We start from the raw sequence: 19,437 nt of genomic DNA, 5'->3' as shown, positions 1-19,437 counted from the left end.
ATTTAACATGTAATAATCATGAACCATTTGCTCATACCCCAAAAAAAATCATGCATGATTACCCAACCATTCAAGAGTAATCATTATTTTCATTATTATTATTATTTAATGTTCAAATGCAATAAAATGAGTATTAACTTACTCTTTGAAGGGAAACAAGTCGCTAAGCTAGATGCTCAAATCCATTATTTAACCAACCATGCATTTTGCCTGAAAATGCAAATTTCATGTTTGCTAAATAATAATTGTCCTGCCTAATGTTAATTTCCGTTGTCAATTTAAATGTGACTACCAATTAATGAGCAATTAATAATGATAAATTAATATGGTTGTTGATTTGTGTAGACTTAAAGTATTTAATGACTCCCCAGTCCTTAAGGTCCTACAAGCAATTCAATAATTTTATCAGCCAGTTGTGCTGATAAGCTTGAACTTTAGCTCACTGACCGACCTTAAACATTCAACTTGAAGTCTTGGACTCAAAATTGGGTTTGATGTACTGAAAATAGGGATGTGAAAATTTAAATCAAATTGAAGTGAGTTTGGTTTTTTTGATTTTGTTAATTTGGTGTTCGGTTATTTTATTTAAATGTGTTTGGTTATAATAATTTAATCAGTTCGATTTTTTATTAGAAAAAATCTCAATCGAAGTGAAAAATGCTTATATAAAGAAGGATAATTTTATTCATTACACAAAGTCTTTTTCCTAAAACATTCTAACTTTTATTATAACTTAATAAATTATATTTAAAATCATACAAATTTGAGTTCAAACAAGTAAATAAAAAAATAATTAATATTTAATATATATCTAATTTAATATATTTTTTATAAGGTTGATTTTCGAACTGAACTAATCGAAATAGTTTGGTTTTGATTATCAACATTTTTCGATTTGGTTTCGATTTTTTAGAAGGAATTCGAATTTTTTCAATTTTGAGAATTTCAAAATCGAACTGTTCTAATTGAAAAAGGAAAACAATTTGGGTTGGGCTGGCTTCTTTATCCCAACTTTGAATCATAGACCACCTTGACAGGTCCATCAGGCTCAATAAGGATATTTAATAAGTTTACCCAAAACAATAGAAAAGATGAGAGAGCCTCATTGTCACATTAGGAGAGAGGGAACCGCCGCCCCCAGATTTAGCCACCGGATTCGTTAACTAATTGCAGTTCAGCAGTGACAGTTACTGGAGTCCTAATAACTAATTGGTGCGTGCTCCTCACGCGTCTCCGAAGCCAGTCCTCTTTTTGTTTTTCCTTTCCCATACAGTTCCACGGTCTCTTCTTGACATTGGTGTTCCATCTTGGTAAGCGCATCTAGGGTGAGTGACTTATCCAATTCCTATGCATAAAAAAAAAAAAAACCGTCATCACTATCCTCTTTGTTAAAAGAAACTAGTACCTTTAATTTGAAATGAATGTCCTCGCCATAATTACCATGAGGTCGCGCTCTTATTCGCTCATCATGTAAATGATCCATCCCATCTTCACTTAAAAGATGAAAGAGAGATAGAAAAAATGGAAATAGCACTATAGAATGAAAAAACTTAAAACGGAAATCTACAATCAATAGATAGAGCTCAAGCTAGATAAACTGAGCTTTGCCACAGTTGATATCTTTCTACGGAAAACATCCTCCTCCCACACATCGCATCTATACAGAAACAGCCAACTCGCCTTCCGGTTCCGCCACCTGTCCTCCAAATCTTGTACTGAAAATCGACTCTCAAAGCGGACCTTATTCATTTCCTCCTTATCCAAACCAAAATTGGAATGTCCTCTAGAAACTCCCGGATGATCCCAAACAGCTTCCGAAAGCGGCAGCGCGTGCCCCAGCACCACATCTCCGCCATGCGCATCTCCTCCACCGCAGCAATCATGGAAACCTTCGCCGACAAGACCATGTCCGAGTCCTCCCAGAAGCTACGCCGCACCTCTTCCTCCTCCACCACAGCCACCAGCACCAATCCTAATACCACTACCTCTTCCTTCAACGATCCCTCCACCGCTGATGTCATTCTCCGCCTCTTCATGGAACAATCCCCCTTTGATTCTGCCAGTCCCTCGGATTCCGCTGACCAATCGGACATCCAGATCTATCTCCACTCCCACGTCATTAACCGCTCGAAATATTTCGCGGCGCTTTTATCCGACCGTTGGCAACATGAAAAAATCACCGATAGGAACAACAATGCCGCTGAAGATTCCAGAAACGACGATAATTTTAGCCTAATTCATTTAAATCTCGGCGTTCTCGACAATCCAAACTCCATAACCATCCATTTAACCGTCTTTCAACTGCTTTACACGAACGATTTCGCAACCGTCATCGACTCGGCTTCCACCGCACTCGAAATCCTCCCAGTGGCTCTCGAAATACTCTTCGAAGATTGCATAAAATCATGCGTGAAATTCTTAGAAGCGGTGCCTTGGAGCGAGGAGGAAGAGCAAAGAGTTTTAAGCTTGATTCCGTTCCTGCACGAGGAAGAATCAAAGGAACTTCTGGCTAGGGTTTCGCTGGGGAAAGATGATTCTTGTGAAGAAATGTTGCACGGATTGATTTTGGAGGCGATTCATAGTCATCCGAATATGGCGTTTGTTAAAGCCTTCGTGGCGAAACTTTTGAGGGATTTTTCATCAAGGGAATCGGCGAGGAGGGTTTTGGAGAGGGAGTTCGAGAAGAGTTTGAAGATTGTGAAAGAGAGTTTGGAGGAGTATTCAAGCCCTGATTTTAGAGGTGATCACAATGAAACGGAGGCGATACAGAGGTTGAATTTGCATACTGCGATGACCAATGGGAGGCATTTGTTATGGTTGGTTGAGAGGATGATTGAGTTGAGGGTGGCGGATTCGGCCGTGAAGGAGTGGAGTGAGCAGGCTGCGTTTACCGCGGATTTGCAGAGAGCTTTTAGGGATGATGCTTGGAGGAATTTTGTTCCGGGACTCCCTGCTGTTGTGCTCCGGTGTACTTGTAAGCTGGCCAATGCAGTTGCTACTGGAACAATAATCGCTGCTAGACAGGTATTGGTTTTGTTGGCAATTATTTGACCGTATGAAAATGCAGGTGTTCACTATACAATGTTTAATAAATTGGGAAATCTGATGTTATGTTTTGTTGGTGGATTCAATATGAATTTGCTGGTACTTCTAGTGGAGTGCTAGTGGCTTGTCAGGCAGGGAAACTGTTATCAAGTTATGGGAACTAATAGCCTGGAGAAACAAGTTGTTTTCAATTAAAAATTATAATGGATAAATTGGGAAGATCTCTTTTAAGCTCAAATGTAAACATAATTCTGAAACATCCTAAACCCTCTGTTCAATGAGTTGAGAAAAGTATGTTCAAGTCTTTAGTTAAATAAATTTCATTCGAGTCTTTGAAAATCTAATTGAAGTGTTAAGCGAGGGTAGTTATTTCATTCTAGGCCTTGATCACTTTATTTTTCCAACTGTTAATACATTTCATTTGGTTAAATAAAATATGGGGACTCCACTGTGGTGTGCCATCAGTTTCCTTTAAAGGGGAAAATGCATCCACTGTGGTGTTTCTGGGTAGTCTAACCGTTTGATTGATATGCCTACTCAAGGTAGTTCATAAAATCAATTGGTAACAACTCATTCTAGTATTTTTTTTTAAACACTGTTTTGAAGTTCCAGTGGTATCAACTGGAGCCTTTAATAATCTCATCTGTCAATGTTCATTTCAACTTAGGCTTTGTTGATTGATGTTTTCGCCTTTCTCTTTTTGTTCTTTTTGTAAAAAAAGGGAAAGAAAAGAAAAACTAAATATAAAACCAATGACAAATAGCAAAAGACAAAAAGTAAAAGCATGAATCAATCAGAGGCTTAATGTATTTCAATCTAACAAGTGTTTTTGAAATATCAATACTTTTGTTTCTCAGAGTCTGAAAAGTGATTTTCTGAAGACTGTTAAAACTTATCACTCGTTAAAGCAAAACTAGGGTCTGAGCATGTGTTCACTCCAGATTGAGTGATAAAATACAGTGTTCCAAAGGGTAGAGTTATTTGTTCCTACAAGATTTGAGTGCAAAAGCCAATTTTTACTGTGAAATGGTATGCTGCTTCTTTTTTATTTTAAAAACTGCATATCAATTACATTTGAAACCTCGGTTGTAATGAATGCTTGGTGCTTGAGGTTTAGAGAAGTGAAGTATTTCTTATTTTCTTGCTCATCATGGGTGGTTGAAATGACTTTGGTCTCTATAAGTTTCAGGTTAGAATGAAGCTTGTCAAAGACTGGCTTCCTGTTCTGAATGTGTGCAAAGACAATGTCTCGCCCATGCTGCCCAGTCATAAAACATTATACCTGGAATTGGAGGAGACATTCCTGAGAATTATCTCCACACTGCCAATGTCAGATGCACAAGTGTTGTTGCGGCAATGTCTCAGCTTCTCAACCAGAAATGTTGAAGATTGCCCCCACTTGGTCACAGCATTCAATACGTGGTTTCGCAGGGCAACTCAACCTCCTCAACTGGAAAACCTTGATTAGAAGTAGTGAAAGAGTGGTGTTTTTGTGTATGTGGATTGTCACCCCCTCGGTGCTGTTTTGGTTTAGGAGGTTTAGTTTCCTCTGTTGAATATTGTGCATATGCTAATCTGATGTCTAGAGTCAAACTAGTTACTCTGTACATATGGATATTCCCTATTGTTCCCCATGTACGCAACAGAAGCAAAAACTGGATGTTTTTTATGCTGTTTCTTGAAGCTGTCATGGACACTTTGCACTGACATTTAATTTTATGTGAAAGGTCTTGTTGGCTTAAGGGGTGATTAGACGTGGAATTCCTTCAGTTTTTTTAAGAAGTATAGCCAATGTGTCGTTCCAATTTCATCAAAAAAATATTTGTAAGGTGTTGTGCGCAAGGTCAACCAAAATGTGTAGATGAATTTTCTTTCCTCGAGAACCTCGTTTCCAGTGGAAGCTCAGTATTCTTTTAAAGGCACTGCTTCTGCGGCAGTGTTAGCAAATTTACCCCCTTCTACTGCCATGGGTAGGCTTTTTTCACTATGGTGCGTACGATACGATTAAGATAAGTTGGCTGCGAGCTCCTCTTCATCCATAAAATAACTAAAAATGCAATATCTGTTTACAATAAATTTACTGCAAAAGGTAAATGGGCTGTTAACTTATTTTCAAAATTTTCTAATTTTTCTTTTCCAGGCTTTAAAATCTTTTTTTTTCTTGATTTATCATATTTCAATGGCATATTAATTGAGCCTCCTATAATAAATTTTCTGTGCATGGCCTTTGTTCCTTTTATGTTTTTTTTTCTCCTTTTTTATCAGAAACCAGCTTAGCAGGCAAGCAATCTCGGAGATAAGAAAAACTTTAGAATTGCTAACGAAAACTCTTAATGCAATATCATAAACTAAAAAGAATTAACAAAAATAATAAATGGGGATTATCATCCTAACACTGTAACCAGTCCATACAATGCGAGAGCAGGCAGCATTCGGTCATTGTTGATGCGATCAAAAACCTTCGACTGCTTCAGTTCCATCAAGCATTGAAGGGTTAGCAGACTGTCCGACCCTGCCTGATGGCTCACCCCAGCGACACGAGCAACATTTAAAAGTTTAGCCACTTTCTCCAGGCCACCATGCAGGCCGAAGAACCTGAAGGTGTGCTTAATGTCATAAATCTTGTATCCCAAGAAATAAACCAGTTGTGCCATGAAGGAATTGACGTCATATGGCAGCTCATGTTGTGTCAAAATCTTCATCAGGAACCCAAAATCATAAGCCCCGTGAAACGTGATCCAAGTCAGGGAAGAAAACACCAATCCCGAACTCAAAATCTTCTTCGCAAAATTTTTTGAATCAATACCCTTTTTTTTGTTTTTCACAAAATCGATACCTTGTATCTTAAGTAACTCGATAGATTCTTTATCGCAATAATCTCTCTCGAAATCAAAATCTTTAAAATTAAACTCCCAAACATATCAATACGGGGTATTAAAATCTGGTAAATTACCTTGAGAATCAGCGAGAGTTAAACCAAGTTGAATAATACGTAAGGCATCAACATTGGATTTCATGAACAGATAATTGATAGCAGGATCAGCTTGATGAATGAGGTTTTTATCTTGTTTGAAAATCGTACCAGGAAACTCTGTGTCCATGGAGACAAAAGGGTACTTATCAATTGCACTACGGATTAGCGCAAACTCACGTTCCAAGTCTTCAGCAAAGACTTGTCGAACCAATACTGGCTTTTTGCCAGGCGCCGTCATCCTGATCTCTTTTGCACTACTACGTCTTCTGCCCTAAGTTGAAGGTCGAAACTATCGACCCCTATTCACAAATCACTACGATTTTAATTGAAATTGAAGTTCTTCCTCTCTCTCTCTCTCTNCTCTCTCTCTCTCTCTTCTTCTATATATATATATATATATATATATATCACTCAAGGGTATTCCTAATTAATAGAGAAGCAGAGGTAACACGTTTGAAGCCGACTTAAGGGAAATCGTAATTGATAGAAGTAGAGGAATATACGTTTACAGCCGATTTTGGGTTTGCCTAAAAGCAAATAGAAAACCGACTGCAGAAACTTTCTGCCCAAGCATTTTACTAATTATTCTTTTAACGGATCCAAAAACTTATTAATTATTTTTAATTAAAAATAGATAAATTTGTTGCTTTGTGATTAATTAAACATGAGTGAAATCTTGACCCATTCATTCCATGAACATCGTTCACCTTTTAAATTAGAATTTTTGTACTTTATAACTTTAATTTCACATAAAAAAAATAAAAGTATAGTATTTTAAAAAATTCAAATAAATTTTTATTTTTATATTACATTCAATTAAATTTTTATATTTTTTATTTTTAATCAAATACAAAATTATAATTAATGATGGATTAACTATTATTAGTTAAAACGTCACTCGTTATTTTATGTTGAAATAGTACTAATGTAATGTTGACTTGAAAAGTGAAATGTTATATTACCATCTATTATATCATACTAATATCACATAATATAAAAATAATAAATAATATTTTAACGAATAGCTGTTAATTATAAAATATCTATTTAACTAAAAAAAACATAAAGATTGATTGAGCATACTAATAGAATGAAAATTTATTTAAAATTTTTAAAAATAATTTAACAATTTCTTTAAATATTATGTCCAAAATATCTAATTGCACAAAAACTCATGTAGATATTAGTTTGCTTTTTATCAAAAGATTAAATTTAGTCAATTAATGTTTTCAATTTTTTTATTTTGGAAGTAATTCCTTCATGCAAAAATGCTACTATGACAAATTCTAACATATTATTTATTCAATTGGCATGAAAATGAAGTTGGCCCATTGACAAAACTTGGAACCCTCTATTAACATTATAAAGAGTAGTAACTTCAAGGACAACTAGTAACCTTAAGATGAAGATGTCTACCAAACTTGGTAGCCACCACCTCCTCTGCAACTTGCAAAGATATTGAGTCATAATCTGGGCAATGAGATCCTTTCTTCCCCAAAACTTTAATGCTGCTGTTAACATCCTTCCATGAAACCAAAAAGATAGATAGAGAAAGAGAGATAAAGCTTCACCAAAACAAAAGGCAGACAGCCGATGAGCTAGCTACATGAAGGAGGCTAAACAATGGCTGAATTCTCATCCCCATCACATCAAATGTAGGTTTCCTATTTAAGGTAGTACGTAGCATAGAACGAAAACATATACTTATTTCGGATTAAAAGGTAAGAAAAGCTGAAATTTATGCCTTATCTCAGTTAATCACAAAGTATGAGCTCACAGAAAATATGTTAGAAACACCACTAAGTTAGCCCATGAGAGATAGGGAGGACTTATTTTAGCAAAATCATAAGCAAGCGAAAGTGTCGATTAGAGTAGTCGCCTTCTAAAGTTACGGGTTGTGCCTTGGTAGGTACGAACCAGCAAACCTACTCCTATCCCAAGTCCAACACAGATGCTGAGGCCAATCCCGACCCCCACCCTGACACCAGCATTGAACCAAGTGAGCTCCCCATCTTCACCATCAAAATAGTCTGTCCCTGAGTAGTACAGATGGTTGTGGTCCTCACTTTCTGGTTTGTAATTCAAGTAATCTGGTATCTGCAAAGGTGAGAAAGAAGTGAAAAGCAGAATGGTAATTCAAACATACATAGCGTATCTATGGTGGTTATCTAAAATAAATTCCATAGATAATATCACAATAATTAACCAGATATATGGATACATCAATGATTGGCAAAGTCAAAAGCTAAAAAACCCTACACTATCTGATCTAAGGCCCAAAAGCTCGTAAGAACCATTATTACTTTTGTTAAGTTAGAGATTTCATGCTGTAAGCAGTTCCACTTGTTTCAGAAAAAAAGGATTGCGAAGCATCCTATTAAGGAAAAGGCCAAGAGGGAGGAAAAAGCCATTCCAATAGAGACATGTATTTGTGTAGTTGGATTACTGACCATCGCACTAGCATCCAGGCAATAAATGGGTATGTAAATGCAAAAAATCTCAAGAAAGGGAACTTTCTAAGACTTTCTAAGTTATCATACTGGGTTTCTAACAAATTAACAGGCCTTTGTACCAATTAATTACTACTCAGGGATGTTTGCAGTTCAGAAGGATACCAGAAGAAACAAGAAAATAGACCAGGACCAGGCATCAGGCAAAGTATTTATACCCAAGCCATAAATAAACTGTAAACGGCATGATAATTTTTTAAAGAGATTGAGCTCAAGATGATATTCAAGTCATTCTCTACTCTTTCAAAGGCCAGTATCAGGCAAAGTATGCCTATCTATTAAAGCAAAATGTTCAGGTACACATATGACTAGCACAATGGATCACTGATGTAAATGAAAACACATATTAGTACTTATAACATAGGAAATGAGATAAAATGTGTATAGGTGATATAAACAATGTCCTAGGTAGCATTAACTGAGTATTACTTTTTGAGCTAAAAGTATGCACCTATCATATCATTCTGCACTATTTTACGACAAGATTTTTTTTTTTGAAAGGCAAAAAAAAAAAATACCTGTAGTATTTGATCAATGGATAAGGTTAGATATCACTTGAATAGAGAAGGGGAAACCAGCCAGATTTTTTATTTCTTTTCAAGAGCTTGAAATTCTAATTAACAAATACCTGCACAGGAGTAACTTCTTTCGGGCCTTCAGTTGCCTCATACTCCGGTATCGAGTCCAGCATCCCCTTCTTCATTTGCTTCTTCCGTAAACTAAGCTGCAGAGTTCTAGTCAATATGATTGGACTGCCCAAGAAGGACCCTGCAACATAAACCTCAACTGTGGGAGAAGCTGAATCTGGGCTAACAAATTGTTTGGCCTTCAGAAAGCCAGTGCCTGCAGTTATGACTGATTCACAATTCATGCTCCATTGCTGGCCACTTCCTCTTGACTCTTCAGTATAACCGTTACTGTCACACAACTCTAAAACCACAGATAGCAGAAGAGTATCCTTATGAAAAACCTCAAACTTCACACTTCCTGTCAGCCTTGTGCTATCTGTGCTCACAAAAGTGGCTTCTTCAGATTTCTTATCTAGCCGATCCCTTCTAAGAAGGGTGGATGCGCCATCAGAATAGATGCCAGTTCTAACACCATTTACTTCAAGAAGTGTATCAGGATTCAATGGGACATGGTTTAAAGTGAGGTGCTCGGGAGTTGAATCATCAGTCTCACACTTGCTTACTCTGACATAGAAAACTCTTAAATCAAGCCAAGATAACGATCTCTTCGAAAATGGCTGGTAAGGGGAGTGCCTCATAACCATATGGCCTTCACTAGTAGGCCCATTTCCATTAGATGTTTCATAAACTCTCTCCATAACTCTAGAGCATTTAGTCCTCCTCCTCGGTGAAACCTTTCCACCTTGATTGAGTTGATGACTTGTTATAGTCCATACAAGTGAGAATCATCCCGGCATAAAAAATCTGCAGGAAGATGAAGAAGGTGAAACCAAAGGAATTCATGCAATTTCCAGACACTCAAAAACCCAGAAACAGCAGAAAGCAAATATAACAGAGAGGGATGGAGGTTAAATTTCCACTGAGAACCACTCAACACTACAAACCAGAAATTAAGAATTTGAAAGAGGAAATAAGGAAAAATATTAAAACTAAACAAGGCAACTGAAGCTGAACTAAAGATATGAAACCCCTCAAGATAAAGTAATCAAACAGAAGAGAGATAACCTACAGAGGAAATTCTGTTTATCTTCTACAGCAATTGAACTGAGAAACAAACAGCAATTTAAGTAGTGTCAGAGCCAATAACAGGGCAAGAACTACCAAACCAAAAGCAGAAACAAAAAGATAAAGAAGGGATAAGAAGCTGGGTAAATACAGGAGACAAAACCAAAAAATTCCAAGGTGTTGAAGCCCAACATATATTGATGGTAAAAGCAAAAAACGAAAACACACCAAACACAACCTTAAAATTCCAAATCCCAAAATTAAACGCAGAATAAAATGAAATCTGGAATCATATGTAACCAGTGACTAAGGTAATATACATCAGGGTGGTAGCAGTGAAATCAGCTAAGCACTAAAAAACAGAATCTATATTTGTCCTTTCATCTGTTTGAATTAGACTTCAATGAAGATTAATTAAAAGAAATAAATAGTCAAAAAATAGAAGGGAAATTGATCATAACAGAGAAAAAAACAAAAACAACAATATCAATCCCCACAGATTCCAACAAACTTACCAGCAATAGGCAATTTTCACGCACGTCACGTAAACAGACAAAAAAAGACCCCTCTGTCTATCCCTGTCTCTTTATTGTATACAAAATGAATGCATGCATCATGCATGTGTATCAAGCATGATCTCCAGGCAAACATCAAAACAGACAAAGCCACAGCCTTTCCGATCAAAAAGTTTACGCACAGGAAAACTCACCTCGAGTATCGCACATTCCCAATCTTCTTCGTGGCTTACGCTATCGGGAAGCGATCGAATTTGTGGTCTACTTTGAGTGGTGTTTCCCAATTCCCTTCCCCTCGAATAAAACAAAGCACAGCTTTTGATTTTCTAAAGAAACCAATCCAAACCAGGCAGAAATGACGTTCTGTAATTCTGTAGTAACATATAAAACAAAGACCAACCCAAGTCTTTAAATTTTCTGAACAAAATGAATCAAATTACAATCAATGAAAACTATGAACAAAGAACAACCCAAGTGCTCAAATTCTTCAAACAGAATTGGGTTGTTCTTTTCTTTCTTTTCTCTCCTTTCCCTGTGCACGATGGGTTATAAGTTTTGGATAAAAGACTATTAAGGAATAAATTATCAAGTGGGGTCAAAGTGTACCAGACATTCTACAGATCTTATCCAAGAAAGAGAAAGAGATGAAGGTTCACTAGCCAATGTGTTGAAAGGGATGTCTAAGGCTTTTCTTAATAAGTTTGATGAAACTACAAGATACGAATCTAATCTTTTCTCCGTGTGGACAAGAAGCTTGCCTATAGGGAGGGATCAACGGGTCTAGTCTACGACTTCTTTGTTAATAATGTTGTTTTTTCTGTTCATAGCTTTGTTAATCATTTTGTTGCTATTGGATGGAGATATTTTCCTTTTCGTTTCCATTTTTGCTAATTTGTTTCCTTTGAATTTTTTAATCTTCATTTGCTTGATTAGGGGGACAAGTGTCATTGAGATTGCACTGTTTTTTCATTTTCTTTACTTTTGTTCTTTGACTATTACGTGTTTTGAAGTACAACACTAAAGATAACTGTCCTTCTTTATCTATGTTAATGGTGGAGAGTGGAGACACTCTTCTGTTGTAAGCACTGTTGTTTAGCTATGAAATTATTTCCTTTCTGACCAAAAAGAAAGATGATTTTAGGCTATTGTACCCGGATTTTTGTCATTACCAGAACATGTTTACCAACAACCATTTTCTCTCTTTCCTTTTCTTAAGTCAAATTTTACGAGTTCCAACTGTAGAAAGTAGAAACTAATAACATACTAACAATTTTCTCGTGTATGTTGCTTGGGATGTACAAGTTCAATGAATATAGATTCATTTTAAGCCTATTCATTTGTTCTTTAGACAGAAAATGAAACCATCCAAGAGTTTTATGCCTCGTATTGTTTTTTTTTTTCAAGAAGATAAAAAAAGACCTAGGGTTTTGGGGATGATCAAGGTCAAGAAAAGAGCAGGGCCTAGGAATTTAACATAATTTTCTCGTATGGGGGCATTACCACGTGAAAAGCACATGGACGAACAGGAGACCGCACTAGACTCGCATTCCTTTCACAAAACACGACGAGGGCGGGCTGCATTTCTCTATATACGACACTGCCTCCGTCATATTCTTTTGTCTTAATTTGTTGACATTGAACTGCGAAGGCAGGCAGCAATAATATTTGGAGGCCTGGCCTGTGATAGCACGTTGTCTGGTACGATCTTTAACCAGCGTTACCCGAACAGATTTTGCTTATCCCACCACCGATATCAAGGATGACAAACCAGTTTTAAAGCAAGGCCACTCGAAACAGAAGCATTAGACCTCGAAGCAGTAGCTTAAATATTTCTTTGTCCCTCTTAAATGTGTTTAAGTATTAGGTGGCGAGTCCTTTTCCTTTGGGATACAACACTAATAATCTATCACGTTAGTTTAGGTTTGTGGCCAAACTTCGGAATCCCTTAACCCGTCAGTCCCACACCAATCATTTCCTCAAGTCATAAGTGACGTTTGGTACACATTCTTTATAATGTGTTTAATTAAATTACATTACAGTATTTATTTTATTAGATCACTATAATGTAAGATTATGCAATACAATCATATTATAGTAAAAGATGTACTGTGATTGCAATTCAAAACTAATGCAATCACGTTATATTGCACTATGTAATATTATTAAAAATATTTTTATTTTTTAATTTTTTAATTTTGTTAACATATTTTATAATATTATAATTAAAATAAAATATATTAAAATAAAATATATAATACAAGAATTAAAAATTAAACTAAAATATAAGAAATTAAATTTTATATAATATAAGTAAAAAATTAAAATAAAATATATAATATAAAAAATTATATTAAAAAATATAATATATAATATTATAATAAAAATAAAAAAATATGATATTAAAAATATATTTAAGAGATGATATTATATTAAATTAACAATAAAAAATATAAATATATTAAATTTATATTTTAATAAATAAAAATAATTTTAAAAATTAATTTTACATTTTTAATAAAATACTCGCAAATCAAAACTATAATTTTACCCTCTTTACATTTTAATCATTATTTTATTTATATATCAAATACTATAATGTTATTTTTCGTATAATCACATTGCTTGCAATCATCTTGTATTATAAAGTATCAAAAGTCACCATAGATCAACACGTTCCAGCCAAGTTGAACGGAAACCAGAAACCTGTATTTCCTTAAAGAGATAAATGTTAAACATTTGGCTGATCGAGCGGATTAATAAGCAGGGTTTTGTCAAAGTCCAACCATAAGGTCCTGTCATCAAATAGAAAATTCAAAGATTTGCTTTTGGTGCTGCGTGTACCAACATTTTTCTTTTGTCAAAGTGTGATCATCATTCATCCCAAGCAAGCAGACTGTTTTTCTTTTGTCTTTGTTTCCTTAAAAAGAAAGCAAGCGACTTCAGATGAAGATGAACAGCAGTAGTCAGGCCTGTTGATTCTCTAGCTGTTCATCAGTTAGCCCTGTTGATTCTCAAGCTCTTCTTGAGGTTGGTCATTGGGATTTCCCAACATTTTTAGAGTGAAATTTGATCTAAAAGCATTTCCTAGCATAAAGCAATGAACGCTCGTGCATCTAATATGATCATTGGAAGTCAATAACTTCACCAACATACATTTAAAGAGGAAAATAGGCATAACAACTAACACGATAACACAAAGCCAACAGCCAGATTGGTTTTTCTTTCACGGGAAATTCGGGTATAAACACAAGTCAAATAGGATGACAACTCCAGAGAACTATGCCAACAAAAAAGACAGAAAAAAGGCACACGCAACGCAATGAAGTAGTTTAAGAAGTTCTGCATGAAGCCTCAAATTTCCCATAACCAAAGAATAATTTCAGATGTGATGTGCAGGCTTGAACCAAGAAGAAAGAGTAGCCAGTAAATTGATAACTTAGGTAGTTTCCAACTTCCAAACAACACTAGAAATACTAATGTTTCTCAAAGTGCACAAATTCAAGTGCAAAAGAACTTCCTAAATGCAGGGTTTAATTGTTTTCTCACCTCTTTTTTCTTGTTCTTTTTTTTTTTTCCTTTTAAGTGTCAACTACCATCTTCAGAATAGGATATACATGCACGTTAACAAGTCTGTGCTGAAAATAGACAATGCCTCGTCAAAGAGGAGGGAAAAAACACAATTTTCTGCCACAGGTAGAAATCCATCTAGCCAAGAGATGTGAAATGAAAAAATAGCCGTAAAAGAAAAGGATAAGGGATGGATGTGAAACGAACTGCTTAAATGCAAGCCAATTAGGTTTGGAATGACTGAAGCCCTCAAATGCAAGCCAATTAGGTTTGGAATGACTGAAGCCCTTACTCGGTCACCGAGGAACTGCAAAGTCTAGGAAATAACAATGAAGATACATGGAGAATAATCAGTAGATGGAAATGTTGGGCCAAACACTTATGAAAGCTTTGCTGATTAAAACAAAAGTATAAGACACGTTGAATGAGAAAAGCATGTTATGAAACAATGTGGCTTATAAGGAAATGAAGTTGACAGGAAGGATGCATCACAAACATTCTAGGTTGGAAACAAGCCAGGTCTAAGAACTTCACTTGGTAAATGATTTCAAGGCTGACGAGAATCACTTAAATATAAGGATTTGGATCAGAAAACTGATCCTTTAGAATTATAGAGATAATAGAATGCCTAAATCAGACCCATCATACAGGAACAAAAAAAAAATCCGATTATGTTGAAATGGTTTGAATTAACAAGCAACAGTAAGCAACCCTATCATCCAATCTCTCAAAAAGAAGATTTAAATAAATTGAAAGGGAAAGCCTCAGCATGAGCCAAAAGAACAAAAAAAAAAAAATGGTTTCTGATCATTGGCTACGAGATACAAATTTCAGAGCTAAAATAGCTTCGCTTGTCCACAAAACATACACAGCTAAGTTCAACTCTTGTAAATAAGCGAAAAAACCGGATAACAAATCTGCAGGCACTGCAGAATTTCATAATACAAAGACAAGAACATGAACAATTTGCTTTCCTTTGACATAGATTTCTAAAAAAAGATCCTATGCTTTTATTGTCCCACAAAGGATCCAGCCTTGTCACAATGGTGTTGCAAGTCCTATTTCATGAAGTAGAAAAGCAAGTTAGAACACGTATGGTTTTTATATGCTATAAAACAAGAGGCAACTACAACATAGGCGCAGAAGGTAAATGGTATTACAAATCAGTGACTTTTTATGCATGATTCCGCACAATAATTTTAACTTAGTGCGAGACAAATCATTTCTATGAAAATTTTCCAAATTCGGAACATTGGAAAACGTCCAAGGGAAGTAAAGGATAATCACAATTAATACTTAAGAAAACAGCTAGCAATTCGCCAGGCACTATCTTCCCTTTTCCACATTCTTCATCCAATCAAGTGGACAAAATGGAGCTGCAATTTCTGAAATTAGACAATTGAAAAACAAATGACAATAGAAAAGAACAAAAAATACCTTGAGAGAGCCAGCTCCAACAGGAGGAATCGACGGCTATGCTTGATTGTAGCCGAGCAGATGCAATGGCACTATGAAGTGGCATCATGGACTCTACTCCTCCCAACACCGATAAGATCCTTTTAAACCAGAAAAAAAAAAGTTAAGAATTGACACCGAATTTATACGAAAAAAGAAAAAGGAAAGTACCTTGAAGCGCAAGGGAGGGATCTTGTTGACGGAGAAGAGAAAGGAGAAGACATTGGTTTTGGAGTTAGGCTCTTTAAAGTTAGGGTTTTGGATCTAGAAGCGAGGGACCTAGAACCCGCCATTACTGCTGATCTGCAAAACGACGCCATTTCTTCCCTGGTCCGGAAATTGTTGGAAGATGAAGCCCGAGGCTGAGGAAAAAGGAGGCCGGTTTCTTCCTTAAACCCTACAATTTGTATTTGAGAATTCAGAGCTTGCCCACAGAAACCGGTGTCCTTTCGAACAAAACTAAAACGACACCGTCGAATTTGAATGTTCTGCTTGGGCTGTAGGCTAGTCCAACTCCCATCTTGGATTGGGCCAGTCAATAATTTAAGAAGAACGTTGTGCAGTTTGGGCTGAAGTCCATACTCAGAAGTCCTCATGCCCCAACTAGCCTGATAGGCTTGCATTATCTAAAACGAGCCGTTTCTTCTAAACGAACCCGAATCGAAAGCGTCAGCGACGAAAAAATGACCTGCAAAGTGAAAGCCCCCAATTAAGCAGGAGGTTTCTCCAGTTCCTTGGTTTTACAGCTCCGATCGGCGAAGAACTAATCGTCTTCATCCGTTAAATTACCACCACCAACACACAACCAAAATCAATGGCTGCGATCTTCGCTCGCAACTCTCTTAACTCTCTCCGAGCTCGACACCTCGTAAGAACTCACTTTCCCATCTTCCTTCCAAACCTAACTGCTTTTTTTTTTGGTTAACATTTCCCTTTTCAGTTGTGCCCTAGTTTGATTAAATTTCATGTAATTAGAAATTAATTTTTCGTTAGAATCTGTTGATAGACAGTCGAAATTCAAATGTTAATTCCCGGCATGTGATAATGTAATTTGGAAATGATTTATAGAAAAGAGCAAATCCTCATAGGTAGATTTAAGGTAAACATTTGCCTAAGATTTTTGATCAAAAAAGGAGTTTTTGTTCAATTTCTTTTGTTAGTGTTTGTGTATAGTTTTGTGGCTGATTTGCATTTTGTTGCTTATGTTTGTAAAGGCTGTGTCAGGGCAAGTTTTGCAGGGTTCTCAGCAGTTTGGGCTGCGACTCACTGCACACTCATACAGCACCAAGAAAGGTTGACCTTTGTATCTCTATCTTCTCACTTTTATCATAAATCTCAATGTGTGCATATTTGGAAAACATAATTTGAGTTTTGAAAGAGCGTGGAATGGGGATAAATGCAATACTTTGTCTATCTGGATTCCTTAGTCTACTAGAAAATGCCTGTCACACCTTTTAAATGCATAACAACCTAGCCCCCTGTCTGATGGGAATTTTTATTGTTGATATTAATAATCTCTCATTCATGGATGTTTTCATGTGTGTAAACTGTAGATGATGAAGAAAGAGAGCAGCTTGCAAAGGAGATTTCCAAAGACTGGAGTGCTGGTAATGTAGTGCACTGAAATGTTTCTGTTTGCGTTACATGTCATTTCATTTATTTTAGGCAATGAATTGTTCCTTATATTTGGCTCAATTGCAGTTTTTGAGCAAAGCATAAACACATTGTTTCTAACTGAAATGGTTCGGGGTCTCATGCTGACACTCAAGTACTTTTTTGACAGAAAAGTTACTGTAAGTGTCTTCCCAATCCTTTTTCTCTGGGCTTAGATTGAGGCAGATGTATGATGCAAACTTGTCTTTCCTCATGCAGATTAACTATCCATTTGAGAAGGGTCCATTGAGCCCTCGTTTTCGAGGGGAGCATGCTCTCCGCCGATATCCAACTGGAGAGGAACGTTGCATTGCCTGTAAACTTTGTGAAGCTGTAAGTTCAAGCTTCATTGTAATGACCCTATTATCTTTTTTATTTTATTTTATTATTTTTGGGTTTAGTGTGGGAATGATACCACCATGTGGTGATTCGGTATGGGATGGCAAGTATCAACCTGGGTAGAAACTAACCTCTGCTGCCTGGTATGGACACCTGGCTGGAAATGGCAATGGCTAAGTTCATTAACTCTGAGTCTGTATTTTGTTGTTTTTTCTTGACATACAGACACCAAAATGGATATTATGGTCACTTCATTTGATTCTTTTTGTCATATGCATTGCTGGACATTGCACATTGGTTTACTCTATTTGTGGTGTATAATGCCGCTATTATGCCCTCTGGTTTATATAAAGGAAGATTAGTGTCTGTCATTGCTTGTCTTGCAGAGTAAGCAATCTGTGAAAAGTTGGGCCCAGGCAAATTGTGCTTGGTTTGTTGATGAATTTTACTATTCTGATCATATATTAGATCCTGTTTATGCTCCTCTCATCTTTGTTAAATATGGATTTATTATTATAAGTTCTCATAAAGTGTGGTGGTTTATCAGATATGCCCAGCACAGGCAATCACAATAGAGGCTGAGGAACGAGAGGATGGAAGTCGTCGGACAACAAGGTTGATTCTCTTCTTCTTTTTCTTCATCTTCTTGTGTTATTTTTGTCTTCTTTTTCTTACAATCAGTTCAACTTTGCAGGTATGATATTGACATGACTAAGTGCATCTACTGTGGACTTTGCCAAGAGGCATGTCCTGTCGATGCTATTGTTGAAGGACCAAACTTTGAATTTGCCACTGAGACTCATGAGGTTTGTCTTGCTTTTAATTGAATCATAAACAGCTGTTGCTGCCTGTAAGTTGACGTCAATTAGTTATTGTCAATGTTATTGCAGGAGCTGCTGTATGACAAAGAGAAGCTGCTTGAGAATGGTGACCGATGGGAAACTGAGATTGCAGAGAATCTCAGATCTGAAAGCCTTTATCGCTGATGCTGCCCCTCCCATCTTTCCTCCTTGCTCAGAACAGCAACTGCTGCTTTTTTAGTTTCTGAAAAAATAAGATCATTGATGCATGGTCTTGCATATACTATGTATTTTGGGCATTTTGACTTTGTTAATGTATCCTGGTGAATTATGTTGTTGCTACATTTGAAGGCAATGGTGGATGAAAGAATCCTATGTTCAGGGAACAAATTTTCAATTTGTAAAACTTTACCCGAGGAGAAATAGCAAGGTTTTTTGTTATTTTTGTTTTTCCTTTGAAGAGACTGATGGAATGAAATCAATTTTTGAAGTCTGCTTTGGAATTGTCCTTCATCATATGATTTCTTGGTCAGAATAAGCACCTCCTGGGTATCACATTCTCAAATCAATGTACCCTGGTTCTTTAGACATGGGCATGATCTTCTCTGAAATGATGAAATGATCCATTGTACAAGTAGGATTTGTCAATCCTCTCTACATGGACAGTTTCATGGTTTGATCAGAGCAATAGAAACTATGATCACATGTTGATTTGGATAGATCTTTTCTCTCATTATCTTCTTGTTAGTACAAATTAGTATTGCTGTGCCTGAAATAAAACTTAAGTACTAACAGCATCAATTAGATATTCCCCTAATTGAGAAATTTGAACATTTACAAGCCTGTGTTAGTAACTAAATGCATGAGGTAACTTCTGCTCTGCAT

The 19,437-nt window shown here is 36.2% G+C and overlaps 5 protein-coding genes across 13 annotated transcripts; 2 read left to right on the top strand and 3 right to left on the bottom strand.

The window, feature by feature from the left end:
- LOC18607789 (BTB/POZ domain-containing protein At1g63850) lies at window positions 1,721-4,797 on the top strand. 2 transcript variants are annotated; one of them, XM_007042142.2, is made up of 2 exons: window positions 1,721-3,024; window positions 4,229-4,797. In XM_007042142.2, exons 1-2 carry the CDS (start codon window positions 1,777-1,779, stop codon window positions 4,511-4,513), a joined length of 1,533 nt encoding a protein of 510 aa, XP_007042204.2. In that variant the 5' UTR covers window positions 1,721-1,776; the 3' UTR covers window positions 4,514-4,797. The 2 variants fall into 2 exon arrangements, with proteins under 2 accessions (XP_007042204.2, XP_007042203.1); XM_007042141.2 differs by having other exon boundaries at window positions 1,726-3,024; window positions 4,235-4,797.
- On the bottom strand, window positions 5,336-6,356 carry LOC18607788 (probable CCR4-associated factor 1 homolog 11). The gene is made up of 2 exons (XM_018115197.1): window positions 5,999-6,356; window positions 5,336-5,575 (listed from the first exon to the last, which is right to left on the bottom strand). Exons 1-2 carry the CDS (start codon window positions 6,255-6,257, stop codon window positions 5,430-5,432), a joined length of 405 nt encoding a protein of 134 aa, XP_017970686.1. The 5' UTR covers window positions 6,258-6,356; the 3' UTR covers window positions 5,336-5,429.
- On the bottom strand, window positions 7,586-12,506 carry LOC18607787 (uncharacterized protein At1g01500). 7 transcript variants are annotated; one of them, XM_018116468.1, is made up of 5 exons: window positions 12,239-12,506; window positions 10,933-11,109; window positions 10,228-10,262; window positions 9,158-9,962; window positions 7,586-8,116 (listed from the first exon to the last, which is right to left on the bottom strand). In XM_018116468.1, the coding sequence occupies exons 4-5, from the start codon at window positions 9,854-9,856 to the stop codon at window positions 7,886-7,888; spliced, it is 930 nt and encodes a 309-aa protein (XP_017971957.1). In that variant the 5' UTR covers window positions 9,857-9,962; window positions 10,228-10,262; window positions 10,933-11,109; window positions 12,239-12,506; the 3' UTR covers window positions 7,586-7,885. The 7 variants fall into 7 exon arrangements, with proteins under 7 accessions (XP_017971957.1, XP_007042200.2, XP_007042199.2 ...); XM_007042138.2 differs by lacking the exon at window positions 12,239-12,506 and having other exon boundaries at window positions 10,933-11,408; XM_007042137.2 differs by lacking the exons at window positions 10,933-11,109; window positions 12,239-12,506 and adding an exon at window positions 10,739-10,887.
- LOC18607784 (protein NUCLEAR FUSION DEFECTIVE 6, chloroplastic/mitochondrial) lies at window positions 14,137-16,230 on the bottom strand. Of its 2 annotated transcripts, none has more exons than XM_007042135.2 (3): window positions 15,932-16,230; window positions 15,743-15,861; window positions 14,137-14,621 (listed from the first exon to the last, which is right to left on the bottom strand). In XM_007042135.2, exons 1-3 carry the CDS (start codon window positions 16,078-16,080, stop codon window positions 14,602-14,604), a joined length of 288 nt encoding a protein of 95 aa, XP_007042197.2. In that variant the 5' UTR covers window positions 16,081-16,230; the 3' UTR covers window positions 14,137-14,601. The 2 variants fall into 2 exon arrangements, with proteins under 2 accessions (XP_007042197.2, XP_007042196.2); XM_007042134.2 differs by lacking the exon at window positions 14,137-14,621 and adding an exon at window positions 15,090-15,363 and having other exon boundaries at window positions 15,932-16,229.
- LOC18607783 (NADH dehydrogenase [ubiquinone] iron-sulfur protein 8-B, mitochondrial) lies at window positions 16,393-19,006 on the top strand. The gene is made up of 8 exons (XM_007042133.2): window positions 16,393-16,628; window positions 16,975-17,053; window positions 17,314-17,367; window positions 17,462-17,553; window positions 17,633-17,746; window positions 18,300-18,367; window positions 18,447-18,558; window positions 18,643-19,006. Exons 1-8 carry the CDS (start codon window positions 16,575-16,577, stop codon window positions 18,736-18,738), a joined length of 669 nt encoding a protein of 222 aa, XP_007042195.1. The 5' UTR covers window positions 16,393-16,574; the 3' UTR covers window positions 18,739-19,006.

This window comes from Theobroma cacao, chromosome 2 (genome assembly GCF_000208745.1).
Source record: "Theobroma cacao cultivar B97-61/B2 chromosome 2, Criollo_cocoa_genome_V2, whole genome shotgun sequence".
NCBI classification, from domain to species: Eukaryota; Viridiplantae; Streptophyta; class Magnoliopsida; order Malvales; family Malvaceae; genus Theobroma; species Theobroma cacao.
Note: the sequence above shows the minus strand (reverse complement) of the source record. Positions and strands in the feature narration are given on the sequence as shown.

Bases quoted from the DNA above. Each gene is read 5' to 3' on its own strand.
- LOC18607787 (XM_018116468.1), bottom strand. From the start codon at position 9,856: ATGGAGAGAGTTTATGAAACATCTAATGGAAATGGGCCTACTAGTGAA. The intron at 8,117-9,157 runs GTATTTGTTAAT...TCACCTTTGCAG, and splicing joins AAGAAGTTACTCCTGTGCAG to ATACCAGATTACTTGAATTA.
- LOC18607784 (XM_007042135.2), bottom strand. From the start codon at position 16,080: ATGGCGTCGTTTTGCAGATCAGCAGTAATGGCGGGTTCTAGGTCCCTC. The intron at 15,862-15,931 runs GTACTTTCCTTT...CTGGTTTAAAAG, and splicing joins TCCCTCCCTTGCGCTTCAAG to GATCTTATCGGTGTTGGGAG. The intron at 14,622-15,742 runs GTATTTTTTGTT...GTTATTTCCTAG, and splicing joins TTGGAGCTGGCTCTCTCAAG to ACTTTGCAGTTCCTCGGTGA.
- LOC18607789 (XM_007042142.2), top strand. From the start codon at position 1,777: ATGTCCTCTAGAAACTCCCGGATGATCCCAAACAGCTTCCGAAAGCGG. The intron at 3,025-4,228 runs GTATTGGTTTTG...GGTCTCTATAAG, and splicing joins CAATAATCGCTGCTAGACAG to TTTCAGGTTAGAATGAAGCT.
- LOC18607788 (XM_018115197.1), bottom strand. From the start codon at position 6,257: ATGACGGCGCCTGGCAAAAAGCCAGTATTGGTTCGACAAGTCTTTGCT. The intron at 5,576-5,998 runs GTAATTTACCAG...CTCGTGTCGCTG, and splicing joins AACTCTCGCTGATTCTCAAG to GGGTGAGCCATCAGGCAGGG.
- LOC18607783 (XM_007042133.2), top strand. From the start codon at position 16,575: ATGGCTGCGATCTTCGCTCGCAACTCTCTTAACTCTCTCCGAGCTCGA. The intron at 17,554-17,632 runs GTAAGTGTCTTC...TTCCTCATGCAG, and splicing joins TTTTTGACAGAAAAGTTACT to ATTAACTATCCATTTGAGAA. The intron at 18,559-18,642 runs GTTTGTCTTGCT...ATGTTATTGCAG, and splicing joins TTGCCACTGAGACTCATGAG to GAGCTGCTGTATGACAAAGA.